Source organism: Acanthochromis polyacanthus, chromosome 6, assembly GCF_021347895.1.
Source record: "Acanthochromis polyacanthus isolate Apoly-LR-REF ecotype Palm Island chromosome 6, KAUST_Apoly_ChrSc, whole genome shotgun sequence".
Classification (NCBI taxonomy): Eukaryota; Metazoa; Chordata; class Actinopteri; family Pomacentridae; genus Acanthochromis; species Acanthochromis polyacanthus.
The window spans coordinates 3,270,265-3,288,682 of record NC_067118.1 but is presented as its reverse complement, the minus strand read 5'-3'; the positions used below and the strand labels follow the sequence as shown (position 1 = coordinate 3,288,682).

General features: G+C 39.4%; 2 protein-coding genes across 22 annotated transcripts in view; one reads left to right on the top strand and one right to left on the bottom strand.

Moving 5' to 3' along the window:
* The window catches only part of LOC127534328 (GTPase IMAP family member 9-like), a 268,581-nt gene that overhangs the window by 141,284 nt on the left and 108,879 nt on the right, over positions 1-18,418 (bottom strand). The gene's annotated exons all lie outside the window — the stretch shown is intronic.
* The window catches only part of LOC110972517 (voltage-dependent L-type calcium channel subunit alpha-1D-like), a 74,361-nt gene that overhangs the window by 25,915 nt on the left and 30,028 nt on the right, over positions 1-18,418 (top strand). Inside the window, 14 exon segments of the mRNA XM_051949243.1 lie at positions 1,414-1,488; positions 7,393-7,474; positions 7,598-7,624; positions 7,698-7,858; positions 9,598-9,823; positions 11,137-11,344; positions 11,421-11,541; positions 12,776-12,851; positions 12,929-12,986; positions 13,519-13,579; positions 14,410-14,512; positions 15,859-15,988; positions 17,333-17,392; positions 17,466-17,572. Of these exon segments, the coding sequence (XP_051805203.1) occupies positions 1,414-1,488; positions 7,393-7,474; positions 7,598-7,624; positions 7,698-7,858; positions 9,598-9,823; positions 11,137-11,344; positions 11,421-11,541; positions 12,776-12,851; positions 12,929-12,986; positions 13,519-13,579; positions 14,410-14,512; positions 15,859-15,988; positions 17,333-17,392; positions 17,466-17,572 (1,495 nt within the window).

Genomic DNA, 18,418 nt, shown 5'->3' with positions numbered 1-18,418 from the left:
AGTCCAACCAAACTGACTTCATTTACAGAATAAGAAGAAGTTTAACCTGTTTTTCTCAGCTGGACGTCTCTGTTTGGTTCTTCAGGACGTTTCATCCATGAGGCCGCTTCACTGAAAAATAGTGACAGAAAACTTCAGGAGACGGCGACAGAAAACGACCGAAAACGACAGAAAACGACTGAAAACGACAGAAAACGACCGAAAACGACTGAAAACGACAGAAAACGACAGAAAACGACCGAAAACGACAGAAAACGACAGAAAACGACAGAAAACGACAGAAAACGACCGAAAACGACAGAAAACGACCGAAAACGACAGAAAACGACTGAAAACGACTGAAAACGACAGAAAACAGCTAACAACCTAAAGCAAATCAAATCAGATCAAATCAAATGTCTTTATTGTCATTGGATCATAAAATAGACTATGGAAAAACAAATATTATATATATATATATATATATTCAAATCGAAAGATAAAATAGCATAAATAAATGTTGCACAAACCCACCCAAAACTGCACTGGCCATGCTAGATGTGCAGGATTCTGAGTTGTTGACAGGGACTGATTGCACTGATTTAGCTGCTTTATGGCACAGCGGTAAAAACTGTTTAATAATCTTGATGGACCTGTAGCTCCTCCCTGAAGGCAGCAGAGCAAACAGGTGGTTGCCTGGGTGGGAAGAGTCCAGAGTAAAGTTTGTGGCCCTACACAGGCAGCGGGCGTTGTGCATGTCAGTGAGCGATTGTAGCTGTGTAATGATGAGTTTCTGAGCTGTTTAATGACTGAGTGCAGCCTGTGAACCATGCTCTCCACGGAGCACCTGTAGGTCAGCAGCAGCTGCTGGGACACATCTGCCCTCTTCAGTGTTCTTTAAAAATACAGCTGCTGCTGTGCCTTTTTCACAAAATAGTGAATTAACCTGAAAACAAAAAATGTCACAAAAGAACAAATAATAATGACAGAAAACACTGACTGGAAATATAGTGACAGAAAACAAAAGAACAGCAAAACAAACAAAAACAGCAGTTGACAACAATGACACGGCAAAAGTAAACGAGGAAAACTAGAACAGAAAACCTCAGAAAGTTAAATAATGATAGAAAACAGTGACAGGAAGCAGAAAATGAAGACAGTAAAGAACAAGGACTGAAAATGACAGAAAACAGCAGCATAAAACAATCTAAAATAGTGACAAAAAATGACAGAAGACAGCAACTGAAAATGACACGAAACTGTGACAGTAAAGATAACAGAAAACCCTGAAAACAGAAGAAACTGTGACCAGTAACAACAGAAATGGACCAGAACCTGTGGACTGAGGAGGCCTCTGGGATGAATCTCCTCCAGAACCATGAACAGAGTCGGTGGTTCTGCTGGAGGTTCTACTGACTTCATGTTCTGTTCCAGGTCCGTCTTTAGGAGATCTGTCGGATAAGAAGAGAGGAAAGTTCGGATGGTTCAGTCACTCCAATGAAACTCACGGTGAGAACTTCCTGTTTGTTTGTTTTACTGTAGAAGACGTACCCAGGATCCAGCGTGAAATTTTTGTTCACTTTCGAAAAGTTTCAGGTATTTTGAATAAAGTGTAAACCACTACAAAGCATTGTGAGGTATTTTTAGGTGAGCATTTTCATTTTGGAAAAGTTTTGGACAATTTTCAGTTGATTGTGGAGGAACTAGTTTGAGCTTACTGAGGACAGATTTTGAATAGTTTTGGAAAAGTTTTCTCCATTTTATCCTTTTTCAGGACCATTTGCACTCATTTTGGTGAATTTAGTTTTAGTTTCGTACATTTTCTGAATAACTTTGACCTTTATTTTTGGATATGTTTCAGCTATTTTGGACATTTTGTCGTCATTTTGATCAACTTGTAGCTGTTTCTTGACTAGAAAAAAGATGCTCATCAGAAACCAGATTTAGTGACCAGAAGCTGCTCTGTTCACTTAAACTTCACTAATTAGCTGTTATAGAACTGATCTGGTGTCAGTTTTTACCAGAACTCAGATGTGTTTCTCCTCCCTAATGTCATGGTTCTATCTGATGGACTGATGAAGTTCTGAGGCTCAGAAATGATGGAAAAAGTCCATTAAAAAGTGATAAATCTGGACCCACCTCTATGGACTTCAAGGACCTGGAAGTCTGGAAATATTCCCAGTCTGAAGGTAGAACTCTGATCATTAATAAAGTTACTGGAGATGAAGAACCAGATGTTCTGACTAGGTCTGTCTGAGGATCTCACAGACTTTTCGTGGAATAATCCTAAAAACATCTGGATAACACCCCAGGATATAATGTTTTAGGGACTATTTTTTGTCCCTGTTAGGAGGTTGAGTCCCTAAACTGTGAACAGATTAATGTCTTGAACACACATTTCTAATCTGTTCAGTGAAACCCAGTCTGAGCAGCAGGTGTTTGATTGGATCCTTCAGTCTAAATGTAGAGACTCCACCGTCCCTGTGGAGTATCTGGGTCTGTGTGTCCTCGTATTTCTGACCCGGTTTCTAATCTGATTTACTCTCTGAGCCTGATTCAGCTCAGAGTCGACTCGCTGGCATCGAGCAGAGATCACAGAAAATAAAACCACATTTCACACGAGCTCTAAACACCGTCCAACCACCCAACCACTGTCACAGAGAGATAACAGTCAGTATATGGTAGCGTAACACTGAGCTGATGTTTGGAGGGTTTTAGGAGAAATATAATTAGATATCATCAGAGTGCAGCAACAAAAGACAACAAAAAGTCAGCTTCACATCTGGCTGAAGAACTACTGTTGTGATACAGGCATTCCATATGTCGACAACTTTACATCCTTTTATACAAGAACCAGTCTCTTCAAGCAGGATCATCTCCACCCTAGTCACACAGGTTCACGCCTTCTATCGCTGAACATTGAACTTACTCTGTGCTCCTGTAAGGCTTTTCCAGCATGACAGTCGATGCACATTTCTACTACAAACACCACTCGCAGTGCTCAACCCTCCTCCACACCTATAAATACAACAAAATCTCATCTGCTCTCTTTTGGACCCCTACATTTGCAAAAACAGGAAAGGACTTGGTTTTATTCATTCAAATATAAGAAGCATCATTCGTCATGACAAAATGGATCAGTTGAAAATATTGGCAACCCAAACCAATCCAGACATCATTATCCTGTCTGAAACATGGTTGAAAACTTCTGTATCTGACCCTGAGGTTGCTCTGGATGGTTTTGATCTGTTTAGAACTGACAGAAAGTCCAGAGGTGGTGGTGTGGTCATTTATGCCAAAACTTCTCTTAATTGTTCTATTCTTAGACCTGTTACAGTTGACAGATGTGTTCAGTTCTTAGCTATAAAGGTGAACACTGCAAATAATAACTCTGTTCCTGTAACTGGTGTGTACAGACCTCCATCAGCTTCTGTCTCTGCTTTACATTTGTTGGCTGATCTTTGAGCTCCATACATAAACTCTGAAGTCATTATTCTGGCTGATTTAAATTTGAATTGGTTGAGTCCTGCTTCTGACAGCCTGAAAGAAGGATGTGAAAATTTTAGTTTTTCACAACTAATTAAGGTTACCACAAGACCAAACCTAAATGATCCTTCAAAGTCAACACTGACTGATCTCATTTTAACAAACAGACCTGAAAAAATAACAGACTCTGGTGTATCTGGACTTGGTTTTAGTGACCACTGTCCCGTTGCTTGTATTTGAAACACAAAGTTTAAAAGGGATCGTCCTCGTTTTATAATAAGTCGCAATTTTAAACATGTCAGTGAGCAAGCTTTTTTGTGTGACCTTTATGGAGGTGACAGACATGATGCTATGAAAATCCTGGATGTGGACTTGGCACTTAAGCACTTTTGTGAATCATTTAACTCCGTTGTTAACTGACATGCTCCCTTCAAAAAACACAGAGTGAAAAATAGGAACACTCCCTGGTTCTCAGCTGAAATCTCAGCTGTACTGAGAGAGAGGAATAAGGCGTGGACACTCGCCCAGCGTACTGGTGAGGCTAGTCACTGGGTTGATTTTAGGTAAGAAATAAATGTACTGCCACAATTAGGAAGGCTAAAATGAAGTTTTATCTGAATCTTGTTCCCAGTCCCCACTCCAACCCCTCAAAATTCTGGAAGGCCATAAATTCCCTTCAGCAGAAGTCTTCCCCTTCCTTATCTCATCTCACCTTAGCTGATGGCACCTCTATAACTGACCACAAAGACATCTGTGTGGCTTTAATGATCATTTTAAAGCAGCCGGTAATCTATTTGAACAAACCTACACTGGACCCCCTTTAACTATTATTGATCATTTCCCTCAGACCGCTTCACAACCACAATTTACTCTGCAACCTATTTCATCAGATGTAGTCTTCAATGCCTGTTATCTTTGGAATCCAGATGTTGGGGGTACTGGGGATGATAAACTCCATCCCTGTCTTTTAAAGCTTGCAGCTTAGCGCCTTATGTTACATATATTTTTAATTTGTCTGTTTTAACTGGCACTGTTCCTTTGGCTTGGAAGACTGCTTATGTCAGTCCTCTACACAAAGGCGGTGAAACATCAGTTATGGATAACTATAGGCCTATTTCCAAACTTTAGTGCCTTGCTAAGATATTTGAATCCTTAATAAATGAGCAGCTTAAATCATTTCTTTTAGAATATTCTGTTTTAAGTTTACACCAGTCTGGTTTTAGACAGAAACAGCACAATCACTGCAGCCACCGTTGTTTTAAATGATTTTATATCAGCCCTGGATAACAGGAAACACTGTGCAGCTCTTTTTATTGACCTTTCTAAAGCCTTTGATACGGTTAACCATGAAATGCTTTTAAGTAAGCTTGACACTCTGGTTCAGGAGTTCTCTTACTGGCAGACAGCAGTGTGTAACACTGGGAAATGTAAAATCAGATTTTATTAGACTTTCAAATGGTGTTCCTCAAGGATCTGTCCTTGGCCCAGTGGTTTTCACGATTTATATAAATGATATATTATCAGCTGTTTCAAACTGCAAAATTCATCTTTATGCTGATGATACAGTTTTGTATTGCACTGCTGATAATGTTCAGTCTGCTGTGTGCTCTCTTCAGAGCTGCTTTAATCATTTGGAGGTTGCCCTGACCAAACATAGATTGGTTCTCAATGCACAGAAAACCAAATTCATGCTCTTTTCTAGAGCGAAAAACATCGATTTTGAAAGTGTTGTACTCTCAGCGAATAGTGGCATTAATATTGAAAAAGTGTCAGAATATAAATATCTTGGCATTTGGATTGATGACAAAATTTCTTTTAAAAAACATGTTTCTCATTTGGTAAGTAAACTTAAGTAAACAAAAAATGGCTTTCTTTATAGGAACAGATCTTGTTTTCCTCTGCATTGCAGAAAAACTCTGGTTGAGGCTACATTTTTATCTGTATTAGATCATGGTGACATGTTGTATAGGCATGCCTCCGCTGTAACACTAAAACCTCTAGATGCAGTTTTCCACTCTGCTCTTAGGTTTATTACTGGAGATCCCTACAACACCCACCACTGCATCCTTTACAGTAAGGTTGGATGGCCGTCGCTTTCAGAGAGGCGTGACCTCCACACATACATGTTTATTTACAAAGCTCTTCTTGGGATGCTTCCTCCTTACATCTCCTCAATGTTAGTCTGGTCCTCTGGAGCTCATAACACCCGTTCCAGTGACTGGCTCACTCTCCAGACTTCAAAAGCCCATTCTGAACTCGGCAGATCTGCCTTCAGTATCTTTGCACCATCTGCTTGGAATAAACTGCAAAACGCCTTAAAAATCAAAGCTCTGCTTACCATCAGACATTTTAAACAACTGTTGCTGGATTTTTTGTGTTCTGAATGTACTTGCTTTTCTTGAATTTGATGTACATTTGTAATTTATGTATTTTGATTTTCCTGATGTACTTGTTATCTTTTGAATTGCTCGACATCATTGCAAATGAGGGTTCACCCTCAATGATTCTTGAGTCTAAATAAAGATAAATAAAAAAATAAAAAAGCAGATGAATTCAAAGAAAACATGAAAAATGATGTTTTTCAGCCCTGAGATTTGTCTACAAGTTTTCCTGAGGCAGCACAACACCTAAAGTCTTTGAGAAACCTGAGATTACAGGAATAGAAATTAAACATGCACCTGTTGTCATGGCTGCAATATTTATGTATTTATTTCCTGATGGGCACATTGTTCCTACGTTTGGTTGAAAGTTGTTTTGTTGAACAGTTTTCTAATATCGTACCTTCTGTGAAGACTTTCACTAAATGACTGATGCTGTTTCCTCTGAATTCTTAGAATCATGTTTGCTTTAAATGCGATGATAACTACATAAAATATGGAGAACAAACACGGCTGTTACAGTGATTTTATCTTTACCTGGTTGCTGTAGTGCCACCTAGTTGTGGGGGGGTGGTGATGATCCAGTGATTCCACAAAACAGAACAGTTGTTATTGAGATGTTAGTTTTACACCTTGCAGTTGATGAGTTTTTAGCCAGAATGTAAAGAAAACACCAAATCTCCATAAGTGGCCACATGGTGGTGCTGTAGCTGATGTTTGGTTTGAACTGGATAACAAAGATGGACGTAGTGAAAATCTGAAAGGTAAAAACCAATACAGACAAAAATAACTCCCATAGAGTCCCCTTCAAAAATCAACATGAAATCTCAGTCACTGCATTTCTTCTACAAGTCATTGTGATTTTACTTGTTAATATTTAATAGAAAATGTGTATTTTCTGGTACTATTAGACGGTAAATGTAGTATTAGAGGGTAAATGTAGCATTAGAAGGTAAATGTAGTATTAGAGGGTAAATGTATTATTACAGGGCAAATGCAGTATTAAACGATTAATTGAATTTTTACTGACTATTGCTGAACACAACTGCTTAAAACCTGGGTCTCTATGCCAAAGGAAAGAAGAACCCAAAATGACCATACTGAAGGAAAGGGGAAACCAAATAAAGAATATGTTAGCTAGCAGAGAGCATTGTGGGAGTTTAACAGCAATGGGTACCATGACAAAGACTTCTGAGGAGGTTAATGACCTCCAACCAGAACTCACATATTAAAAATGAGCTAAACTATGGCCAGCGGGACGCAACCACACTGATATAAGAAATAACATCATCAGCATACTGAATGATCTTAGCAAGGATAATGTTGCTAATTATCAGCTAAGAAAATAAGAAAACTGGAGAACTCAGTAAGGGCTGAAAATGCCCCTAAAAAACCCTTAAACCAAAAGAAAACACGCTGGTTTGGATCATCCCATCCGTACATCCTGTTCTTTACTGTTTTATGCTAAGCAGTCAGTGGTTTCACCATCACCTGTACGGTTTGTAGTAGTTTCACATGTTCATGGATCTTTCTGTCTTCTGTCCGTCAGCGAGTCTTCCTGCCAGTGAAACAGCTTCTGAAAACACCGAGAACATCGATGAGGAACATACCAACTGCTGCCAGGCCTGCTGGTAACACTCACTGCTGTTATTCTGTGTTTGATGCAGACAGATGTCACAGTTTTATCAGCAAAGCGCCTCCCTCTGGTCACACATTAGAGCCTGCGGTGAACTGAACTGTGTTTTGTGTTTCAGCGCTCGGATGATGAAGATCGGCTGCTGGTGAGTTCGCTGACCGTCAGGTTTTCAGATGTCTCGCCTCCTTCGCTTCACTGATTCTGTTTTTCTGTTCCAGTCGGACGCTGCGACGCTGGAATCGAGTCTGTCGGAGAACGTGTCGCACGGCCGTCAAATCTGTGACCTTCTATTGGCTGGTTCTGCTGCTCGTCTTCCTCAACACCTCCCTCAGCGCCTCCGAGCACTACAACCAACCTGATTGGCTGACACAAGTGCAGGGTAACGACAGGCTCCTCCCACTCCTCCCTGTGCAGCTTATGCATTTTTAGCTTCACTGTGGTTCATTTTTAAAGTCCTGCAGCTCTGTAGAACCAGAACAAAAACTCAGAGACATCTTCTGTCAAGAGGACTCAGAGAAAATAAAATAAAAACTTTATTTGATTATTTGACACAAAATGACCAAAATGAGTCACAACTGTAGGAAAATGTTGGACATCTGGATTTTTGTAAAACACCAACCAAGATATGACTAAGTGATCACAACAAGACACAAAGAAACAAAAGAAACAACAAAAAGACACACAGCAACTAAAATGTGACACAAAATGATCATAGAAAGACACGAAACAACCAAAATGTTACAGAAAATGATGAAACTGTGACACAAAGCGATCACAAATAGATGTAAAACAACAAAATGTAACGCAAAAGGACCAAAATGTGGAAAAAAAGATCACTGAAAGATGCAAAATAACCCCAGTGCAACACAAAACAGCCACAAAGAGACAAAAATACCCAAGAAGCAAAAAAATCAGCAGACACCAATAAGCACAAAATAAAAATGCTACACAAAACACTGAAACTGTGACACAAAGCAATCACAAAAATATGTAAAACAACAAAAATGTGATGCAAAAGGACCAAAACGTGGAAAAAATTACCACAGACAGACAAAAGTAACCAAAAATGGCACAAAATGACCACAGAAAGAGGCTACATAACAACAAACTGACCAAAGCATGACATGAAACAACAAAAATGTTACACAAACTGACCAAAACATGACATGAAACAACAAAAATGTTACACAAACTGACCAAAGCATGACATGAAACAACAAAAATGTTACACAAACTGACCAAAACATGACATGAAACAACAAAAATGTTACACAAACTGACCAAAACATGACATGAAACAACAAAAATGTTACACAAACTGACCAAAACATGACATGAAACAGCAAAAATGTGGCACAAACTGACTAAAACTTGGAACAAATGACAAAGAACAGACACAAAATAACACCAAAATGTGACACAAACTATCAAAAACCGACTCAAAACCAAAACGCACCATGAAACCACCAAAATGTGACACAAAGTGAACACAAAAAGATATAAGCAGGCAAAAATAGCCAAAAATGTGTGACTTAAACTGACCAAAATATGTGACAAATTACTACAAAAAGATGCAAAAGAAACACAACATGAAAAAAAAAAACAGACATGAATCGACCAAAATGACCAAAATATGACTCAAAACAAAACTGTGACACAAAGTGTAAAGCAACCAAAATATTACACAAAATGTGGGAAAATGATTACAAAAAGATGCAAAATAAAAACATGACAAAAACATCAACAGACATGAATCAACCAATAAGTTACACAAAATGACCAAAACGTGACTCAAAACTGTGACACAAAGTGTAAAACAACCAAAATGTGGGAAAAAATGACGACAAAAAGAAGCAAAATAACCAAAATGTGATGTAAATGGACCACAGAAAGACGTAAAACAATCCGCTGACACCAATTTAGTTTGTGTTGTACAAAAATCACTGCTCAGAGATCAGATTAAACTAAACAAACAGCAGAATGTTTGTTCATCTGCCGTCAAATCAGGAGATGTCAGATCGGTTTAGTTACAAAAATACACCTGTTTGCTGTTGTTCTGGTTCTGCTGAAGATGGACAGTCTGGTTGTGTTATTGTTGTGTTATTGTTGTGTATCCAGACATAGCCAACAAGGTGCTGCTGTCCCTGTTCACGGTGGAGATGCTGCTGAAGATGTACAGTCTGGGTCTGGCTCACTACTTCGTGGCCTTCTTCAACCGCTTCGACTGCTTCGTGGTCTGTGGGGGCATCATGGAGACCATCCTGGTGGAGCTGGGCATCATGCCTCCTCTGGGGATCTCCGTGCTGCGCTGTGTCCGGCTGCTGCGCATCTTCAAGGTCACACGGTACGACGACACAAAGACACACAACAACAACGCAACAACAATAACAGAGCAACACAACAACAATAACAGAGCAACACAACAACAATAACATAACAACACAGTAAATGCACACACATGGTCAGAGAGCACACAAACAAAAAAAACAATAAACACAGTAACACAACGCACACAATCAGAGAACAAATCTACAAAAGTACAACACACACAGACACACACACTCAATACATTCAAGCAACCGACCACACAAAACCCACAAAAACTCACAAAGAAACACACAAATCACCTGCACACATAAACACACAAAATCAGACACAAACACACACATGGAAACACAAACATGGACAACTAAGCAAACACAAATACACGCACACTAGAACACACAATCTCAAGCTGTGTGTCCACTAGATGTGTTTTTCTGCGCGTTTACATGTGGAAAAAACATGCACACACACACACACACACACACACACACACACACACACACACACACACACACACACACACACATATTTGTACTTCTATCTTAGTGAGGACATCCATAGGCGTAATGCATTTCCTAGAGCCTTACCCTAACCTTAACCATCACAACTGATTGCCTAAACTTAATCCTTACCCTAACCCTAACCAAACCTCAATTCATACCTGTTCTCTAAAAACAAGTCTTCACCCTCAAACATGGCTGTTTCAAATGAGGACCGGCCAAAATGTCCTCACTTTGTAAAAATGTCCTCACTTTGATAGTTAAATGCAGAAAATGGTCCTCACCATGTAGCAAATACAAGAACACACACACACACACCGAGAGTCAAAACACACGCAAAGTAACAAACACACACAACAGATTCAACCATACACAGTCACACATGCTAACAGACACACAAATGAACACATACAAGTACATAAACACACACGAAAACACAAACAAGATGCAAATGCACACACACACACACACACACACACACACACACACACACACAGTCACACACACACACACACACAGTCACAACGCACGTGCAAAAAATTAAAAGAAACACACACACCATCAAAACACACAGAAATAAGCACAAACACACACTTGTAAAACAACACATACACACACATAAACACGTATACACACACAGACATACACACAAACATGCAAAGCAACGAACAGACAACAAATTTAACCATACACAATCACAAAAACAAACACACAAAAACACTAACAAATACACAAACACACCCGTAGACATAAACAAACGAGATATAAAATCATATATACACAAACAAACATCATAGTCCGTGTCCTGATGATGTCACTGTGTCCTGCGCAGCCATTGGACGGCTCTGTCCAACCTGGTGGCGTCGCTGCTGAACTCCATGAAGTCGATCGCCTCGCTGCTGCTGCTGCTCTTCCTCTTCCTCATCATCTTCGCTCTGCTCGGGATGCAGCTGTTCGGGGGAAAGTTCAACTTCGACGAGACGCAGACCAAACGCAGCACCTTCGACGCCTTCCCGCAGGCGCTGCTCACCTGCTTCCAGGTAAGACACGCTCTCTGTGATGTCATGGCGAGCCAGGAGGGGAGGGGGCGTGGCCTGATGATGTCGCTGTGTTCAGATCCTGACAGGTGAGGACTGGAACGTGGTCATGTATGACGGCATCATGGCGTACGGCGGTCCCGTGTTCCCAGGGATGATCGTCTGCGTGTACTTCGTCATCCTCTTCATCTGCGGTAACTGTATCCATGACAACCACATTTTAATTGGCTAAGGCAGAGGTAGTTTCTTTCCTGAACGACACTGAAAGTGACACAAGACGTCATTTAGTTTGAGATAAACTCGTATTCTGTTCAAACAACATGCATGTTCATTTTGAAACTAAAACATGTGTCACCCCTTGGTGGCTGGTTGCAGTACTGGTTATAAGCCCCACCCCCTCTATGTTAACGTAGAGGAGATTAGCCAGACTGTCATGTTAGCTTCCTCTTATCATGCTGGCAACCACAAAGAGACACTATACGGCCATAGAGACTCAAAATTTACAGCAAAGACACACAAACCAGCCACAAAGACACAAAATTTATAGCAAAGATACACAAAACAACAACAAAGAAACACAAAATTACCACAAAACAAACACAGAACACACAAAATGTAACAAAACAGATGCAAAGGCACATAGAATGAACACAAAATGACATACAACAAACACAAAGATACAAAAAATGACCACAAATAAGCACAAAATGACAAAACAGAAGCAAAGACACACAAAATGACCACAGATAAACACAAAATGGTCACAAAGAGATGAAATATGAACACAATGTCACACAAAATGACCACAAAAAGCCATAAAATTTCTCAAAACAGACACAAAGACACAAAATGACCACAAATAAAAAAATGACAAAAACAGAAGCAAAGATGCACAAAATGACCATAGATGAACACAAAATGATCACAAAGAGACGAAATATGACCACAGTGACACAAAATGACCACAAAGAGCCATACAATGTCACAAAAGACACACAAAATGACCACAAATAAACACAAAATGACTACAAAAGACACAAAATGAACACACACAAATTCGAAATAGCCACAAGGAGTCACTCAACATCCAAAACAAGCCTGAAAACACACACTTCAATAAAACATGTCTAAATGCCCTGAACATGTCCAGAAACATCGCACTTGATGAAATTTTGATGGAGGAGGAGGAGTTCCTCAAAGAACCATCCTGGGTCCTCAGGAAATTCTGTTTTGAAACCAGCATCACTACTCACACAGTCCAAACTAATGAATCAACTTCAAATACATTTTTCTATCATTTTAGCTTCTTATCACACTAACGCTTGCTCCTTTGTTTCTGATCAGCTTGTCATTGATTAGCTATTGCGAATAGCCCTCATAGAAATGTCAGTAGTAATCCCAAATTTATGTAATAACATCCTTAAAGAGACTCAGACATCTTGCTGAACGTCTTCTTGGCTATCGCCGTGGACAACCTGGCCGGAGGAGACGGAGACGACAAGAAGAAAGAGTGAGTGATGGAGGAAGAAGACATGAAATAAACCAAAGGACTGTTTGTTTTCTGACCACCTTCTGTTGCTTCTGCAGGAAGAAGAATGAAGGAGGTGAAGAGGAGGGGGCCGAGGAGGGAGCAGAAGAAGTGAAGGTCAGTATGGACGATTGAAATCTGTGTGGAGATGGTTGGTTCAGGACACACAAAGACACAAACAAACCACAAACACACACAAAACAACCACAGAGATACAAAACCACAACAAAAGCGCCACAAAAGCACAGAAAACCAGACACAAAACAATCGCCAAGAGGTGGAAAATGATGACAAAGCAACACAATATGACCACAAAGACACAAACAGGCCACAAAGAGACACAAACCAACAAGAAAAAGACACAAAACAACCACAAAGAGAAGCAAAATAACCACGAAGACACACAAAAGAACCACAAGACACAAAACGGACACAAAAAGACACAAAACAACCATGAGACACAAAACAACCACAAAAACACTTAACAATCACAGAGACACAAAACCACCCGAAAAATACAGAAAACAACCACAAAAAGCCGCAGAATAACAACAAATAGACACAAAACAACCATAAAACGACACAAAACAACCAAAAAGAGAAACAAAACAACCACAAAGAAACACCAACCTGCCGTTTGTCTCTGCAGGTGGACATCGATGAAGACACCGAGTACGAGGAGGAGGAGGAGCTTCCTGAAGGAGATGACGGTCAGTCGGGTTTAATCCTCTTGATGAATAAGAAAATCTGAAAATCCAGAAACCAGTTGATCAGGCTCAGGTTGTTTTTAGGAGTTATTCTGTTGTTTGGTTCTAGAATCTTTATGGTCATGAACCCTGAAAATAAAACGACTTCACTGAACACAACAGTATTTAATGTGATATTCTGAGATGTAATCATCGAAATGTTCAAACAAGTTTAAAAAGTTTGTTAGTTGTTAAAAAAATGTCAAAGTGACTCCATTCATCAGAGCTAGAAGCTGTAAGAGCAGAAAGAAATATCAGATTTGAACTTAAACCAACCATCTGTGGATTTTAAAATCATCATGTTATTACAATCCTCTAATTTTTACATGTTTAGTTTAAAAAAATGTACCAAAAAATACAGCGTTTGTTTTATTAAGATTCTGTAAAAAACTAAAAATTCTGAGTTCCTTGGTGCAGCTGAGAAACCAGGACTCATTTGTGACCAACAGTCAGCTGACTAACAATAAATAAAAACCTGGACTTTTAGACTGAACTGCAGGCAGTGGTAACAAAAATCTGGCTAAAATTCTTCTCTTTAAGAAACTTTATCTTTAAAGTGAATTCTTTACGTGAACTCAAGACACTTTTATGACCACCGTGATAAAAGGTTCAGATTTATACCGGTTTAGACTAATGTCTGTTTCCTGTTAACGTTTTGAACTCCAGGCAGTGCTTTTTCTCACTCTGGGCCTCTTTTTGTTAATAAAACAAGTCAACATGTCCACTGAACGATCAGAATCCAGATGATATTCTTCCTTCTTTTCCTGCTCACATGATGATCTTTCTTCCTTCAGATGGAGGAGTCCAGTTAAAGATGGCCGACCTCGCTCCTCCCAAAGAGAAGGTTCTTCCCATCCCAGAAGGCAGCGCTTTCTTCTGCCTCAGCAAGACCAACCCGTGAGTTTATCCAGTCAGCCGCCAGAGTCCAGAGAAACCCGTCTGCTAGAGTAGACATCTGAAATCTGTGTGCAGATGATCGGTTCAGGATGCACAAAGACACACAAAAAGAGCACAAAGACACTCAAAATGATTACAAAGCAACAAAATATGACCACAAAGAGACACAAAACAACCACAGAGACTGAATACGATCTCGAAGAGACAAAAAAACACACAAAACGACCACAAACAGAGACACCAAAATGACCACAGAGACAGAAAACAACCACGCAGACTCAATATGATCTCAAAGAGACACTAAAGCACCACAAAGAGACATAAAACCTCCATGATAAGACACAAAACAATCAACAACAGACACAAAATTGTCACAGAGACACAAAACAACCACAAAAAATGACACTTGAGACCTTGTAATGCTATAAAACCGTCCTGGAACTGTGTTCAAACCCAAACAAACCAATAATCACTGATCAGTCGCTGCTGCTCGTTTTATTTCTCTGATTCAGCATCAATTTATCTAACATTTTTAAATAGTTTTTTTCCCATAATCTCATAGTTTTTATGTGTTTTGTTCAATTACTGCTAATATCGAGCAAAATCACAGAACAAAAGTATTCATTTACATTTTTATGGTAAACAGTTAATATCCACATCAAAAAACTTAAAATTTTACTAATTCTTTTACAAAATTTGACTGTGAAATTACACTATTTTTTAATTTACTGAAATTAGCACAAAAATGCTATTTTACAGATATTTAAAATTTGATATTAAGATATTATATTTTAATATAATAATATAAAATTAAATATTAAAATATCTAATTTCTTTCTGCTGTAACCAACTTTTCCCTCGGGGATTAATAAAATGTTTCTATTCTATTCTATTCTATTCTGTTCTGTTCTGTTCTATTCTATTCTATAATCAAGTCTCTCATGTTCTGATGATGCTGTTTTAATCTTTCACAGAGATATTTTATTTCTCCATGACTGTATAATCTGCTTTTAGTTCTGTTCTCTCTTCATACTGCAGATATTTAACTATCTGCGCTCTGAATTGCAAACATTGCCTGCAGTTCAGCCAATAAGTCGCTGAATTTTTGCCGTGTGTCCGTTGGTCTGAGCTCAGTCACTAAACATGCCATACATGCATCCGGGAGAGCAGAATTTTTAGTTTTTGACAGAATTTAGTTTGTGCAAGTTCTTTATTTTTTGTGATTTTTAAAATATAATTGCACGCATTTTTTAAAATCAGGTCAAGTTGTGTAGTCACTTATTTCTGTTGTCATCTCTGAGTTTGTTGTTGTTTATTGTTGGTTTTGTTTGCTGTTTGTGTCGCAGCATCCGTGTGGCCTGTCACACTCTGATCCACCACCACATCTTCACCAACCTCATCCTCGTCTTCATCATCCTCAGCAGCTGCTCGCTGGCCGCCGAAGATCCAATCAGAGCGCACTCCTTCAGGAACAACGTGAGTGGGGCCACCGATTGGTTGGTAGCCAGGAGGGGGCGGGGCTTGGAGAGATTACACATCAGAAGTGGGTCAGTGACTAACCGGGTTAAAGAGGAAACACACATATGGAGGCAGAAAACCACGTTTACTGTTCCAAAGTCACGGTATACACACTACTGCACACTACTACACACACTAACACACACTACTACACACAGTACTACTACATATATACATACACTACTACAGAGTGGCACACTGACAGCAGCTGTCCTCAGACCAGATCTATTAACCAGTTGAGGACTCTGCTCTCCACAAAGCTCAACTTTTAATAAAAAACATGATTTTAAACTTCTGCAGCTTCTTTTATTCTCACAGTGATTCACATCTCCCAGTTCTATCAAGCATTGTGTTTTAATTTTAGACTGAAGATGAAATGATGCTCGTTTCTTTTGTTTCTGGTCTTTCATTATGTTCTTAAGCTCCCGTATGAGATTCACTACAAACCTTTATTTATTTAAACTCTGAGCTACGTTAGCGTAGAAGCTTCATTTACATCCAGGCAGCTGGTAAAAACTTCAATCTGAGATCACTGGCAGCGTGTGAACTTGGTTATCTTTGTTCAAAAGCCATCAGCTGGGATGTTAGCTCCAACGCTGAAATCCTGAAATGCAAAAGTGCACCTGCTGTGCTCGCAGTGGCTCTCAGTTAGCTGTCACCTGTGCTAAGTAGCTCCAATGATGACATGCTAAAAGTGCAATTGGCCATGCTAGCAGTGGCTCCACCCTTTAGCCATTGCCTGGGCTCGTTAAATTGAATTGAAATTGAATTAAACTGAATTTTCCTTCGGGGATGAATAAAGTGATTCTGATTCTGATTAGCTCCACTATTGAATTGTAGAAAGAGCACTTGACTTGCGTCTGTTTGTTAGCCATCTCCAAAGCTAGTTGGCTCCAATGTTGACCTGCTCAAAGCAGGTTTGGTTACGATAACATTAGCACTGTCTGTTAGCCATCACTTGTGCTAGTTAGATCCAAGGCTGAAATGCCAAAAGTGTATTTAGTTTGTTACCTGTCACCTAAGCTAGTTACCTCTGATGCTGAAAGTGCGCTTGACTATGCAAACAGTGCCTCTGTTGGTTAATTGTCACTTGAGCTAGTTGGCTCCAATGCTGAAATGCTGAAATTGTGTTTGGTTATGCTAACTGTAGCTGTATTTGTTAACATCACCTATCCTAGTTAGCTCCATTTCTTATCCTAAAAAACTGATTGGCCGTGCTAGCATTGAGTCTGGAAGATAGAGAAAGTGTTTTTATTTGTGTTGTTTGTGAGTTGTGTATGCTAACAGTGTGTTTGTGTGTAGATCCTGGGTTATGCAGACTACGCCTTCACCTCCATCTTCACCGTGGAGATTCTGTTTAAGGTAAAACCTCCTCCAGTTAAATTAAAATACTTCTGGATGTTTATGTGAATCTAACCTCCCATCTGTCTGTCAGATGACCGTCCACGGAGCGTTTCTCCATCAGGGTTCATTCTGCAGAAACTGGTTCAACCTGCTGGATCTTCTGGTCGTCAGCGTCTCTCTGGTCTCTTTCTTCCTGCAGTCAGTATCAGACCTCAAAAATAAAGATTATGTTCATAAAATTCCTCTGCACGAACCTGGAAATTAAACATATTTATGGTCTTTTGAATGCAACCCAACCCTCCACTGAACTCTTGTTGACAATGTAACAATAAGGGTACCAAGATAAACAGGAATTTTTCTGTTGTTAGCCAAGTTAGTATGTTAGTATGGTTCACCCTTCAGCTAAAGCTAAAAGACTTAGCCAGAATGCTGTTGAGAAGTAGACCTAGCAACACAACTACATCAGGTGTATAATATTATATGTTATCACAGCACTGATAGCTCAGTGCTAGCCCACTGCTAAATGGTTCTAGCTAACATGAGCAACTAATGAAACAATATTCCTAGTAGTAAAGCTGGAGAAACAATATCACTAAATAACATTAGCCAAAGTACTAGCCATAAACAAACAATATCAATCGCTGACATTAGCAGTCATGTTAGCCACAGAAAAACAATATCACTTGCTAACATTAGCTGCTTTATTGCCTACAAAGAAACAACAACATTAGCTAACATTAGCTGCCAATGTTAGGAGAACACAAGGGAAACAATATTGCTAGCTGCCATCCTAGCAACAGAGAAATAGTATTACTAGATAACAATAGCTGCTAAGCTTGCTGTACAAAATGTGCATTACTGGCTAATTAGTTGCCAGTGTGGAGAAAGAGTATGACTAGAACTAACAATAACTGTCATGCTAGCCATTAAGAAACACTGTCACTAGTTAATATTAGCAGTTGTGCTAGCCATAGAGAAGAAATATCACTAGCTAGCATTAGCTAGCATGCTAACCATAGACAAATGTATTACCAACTAATTAGC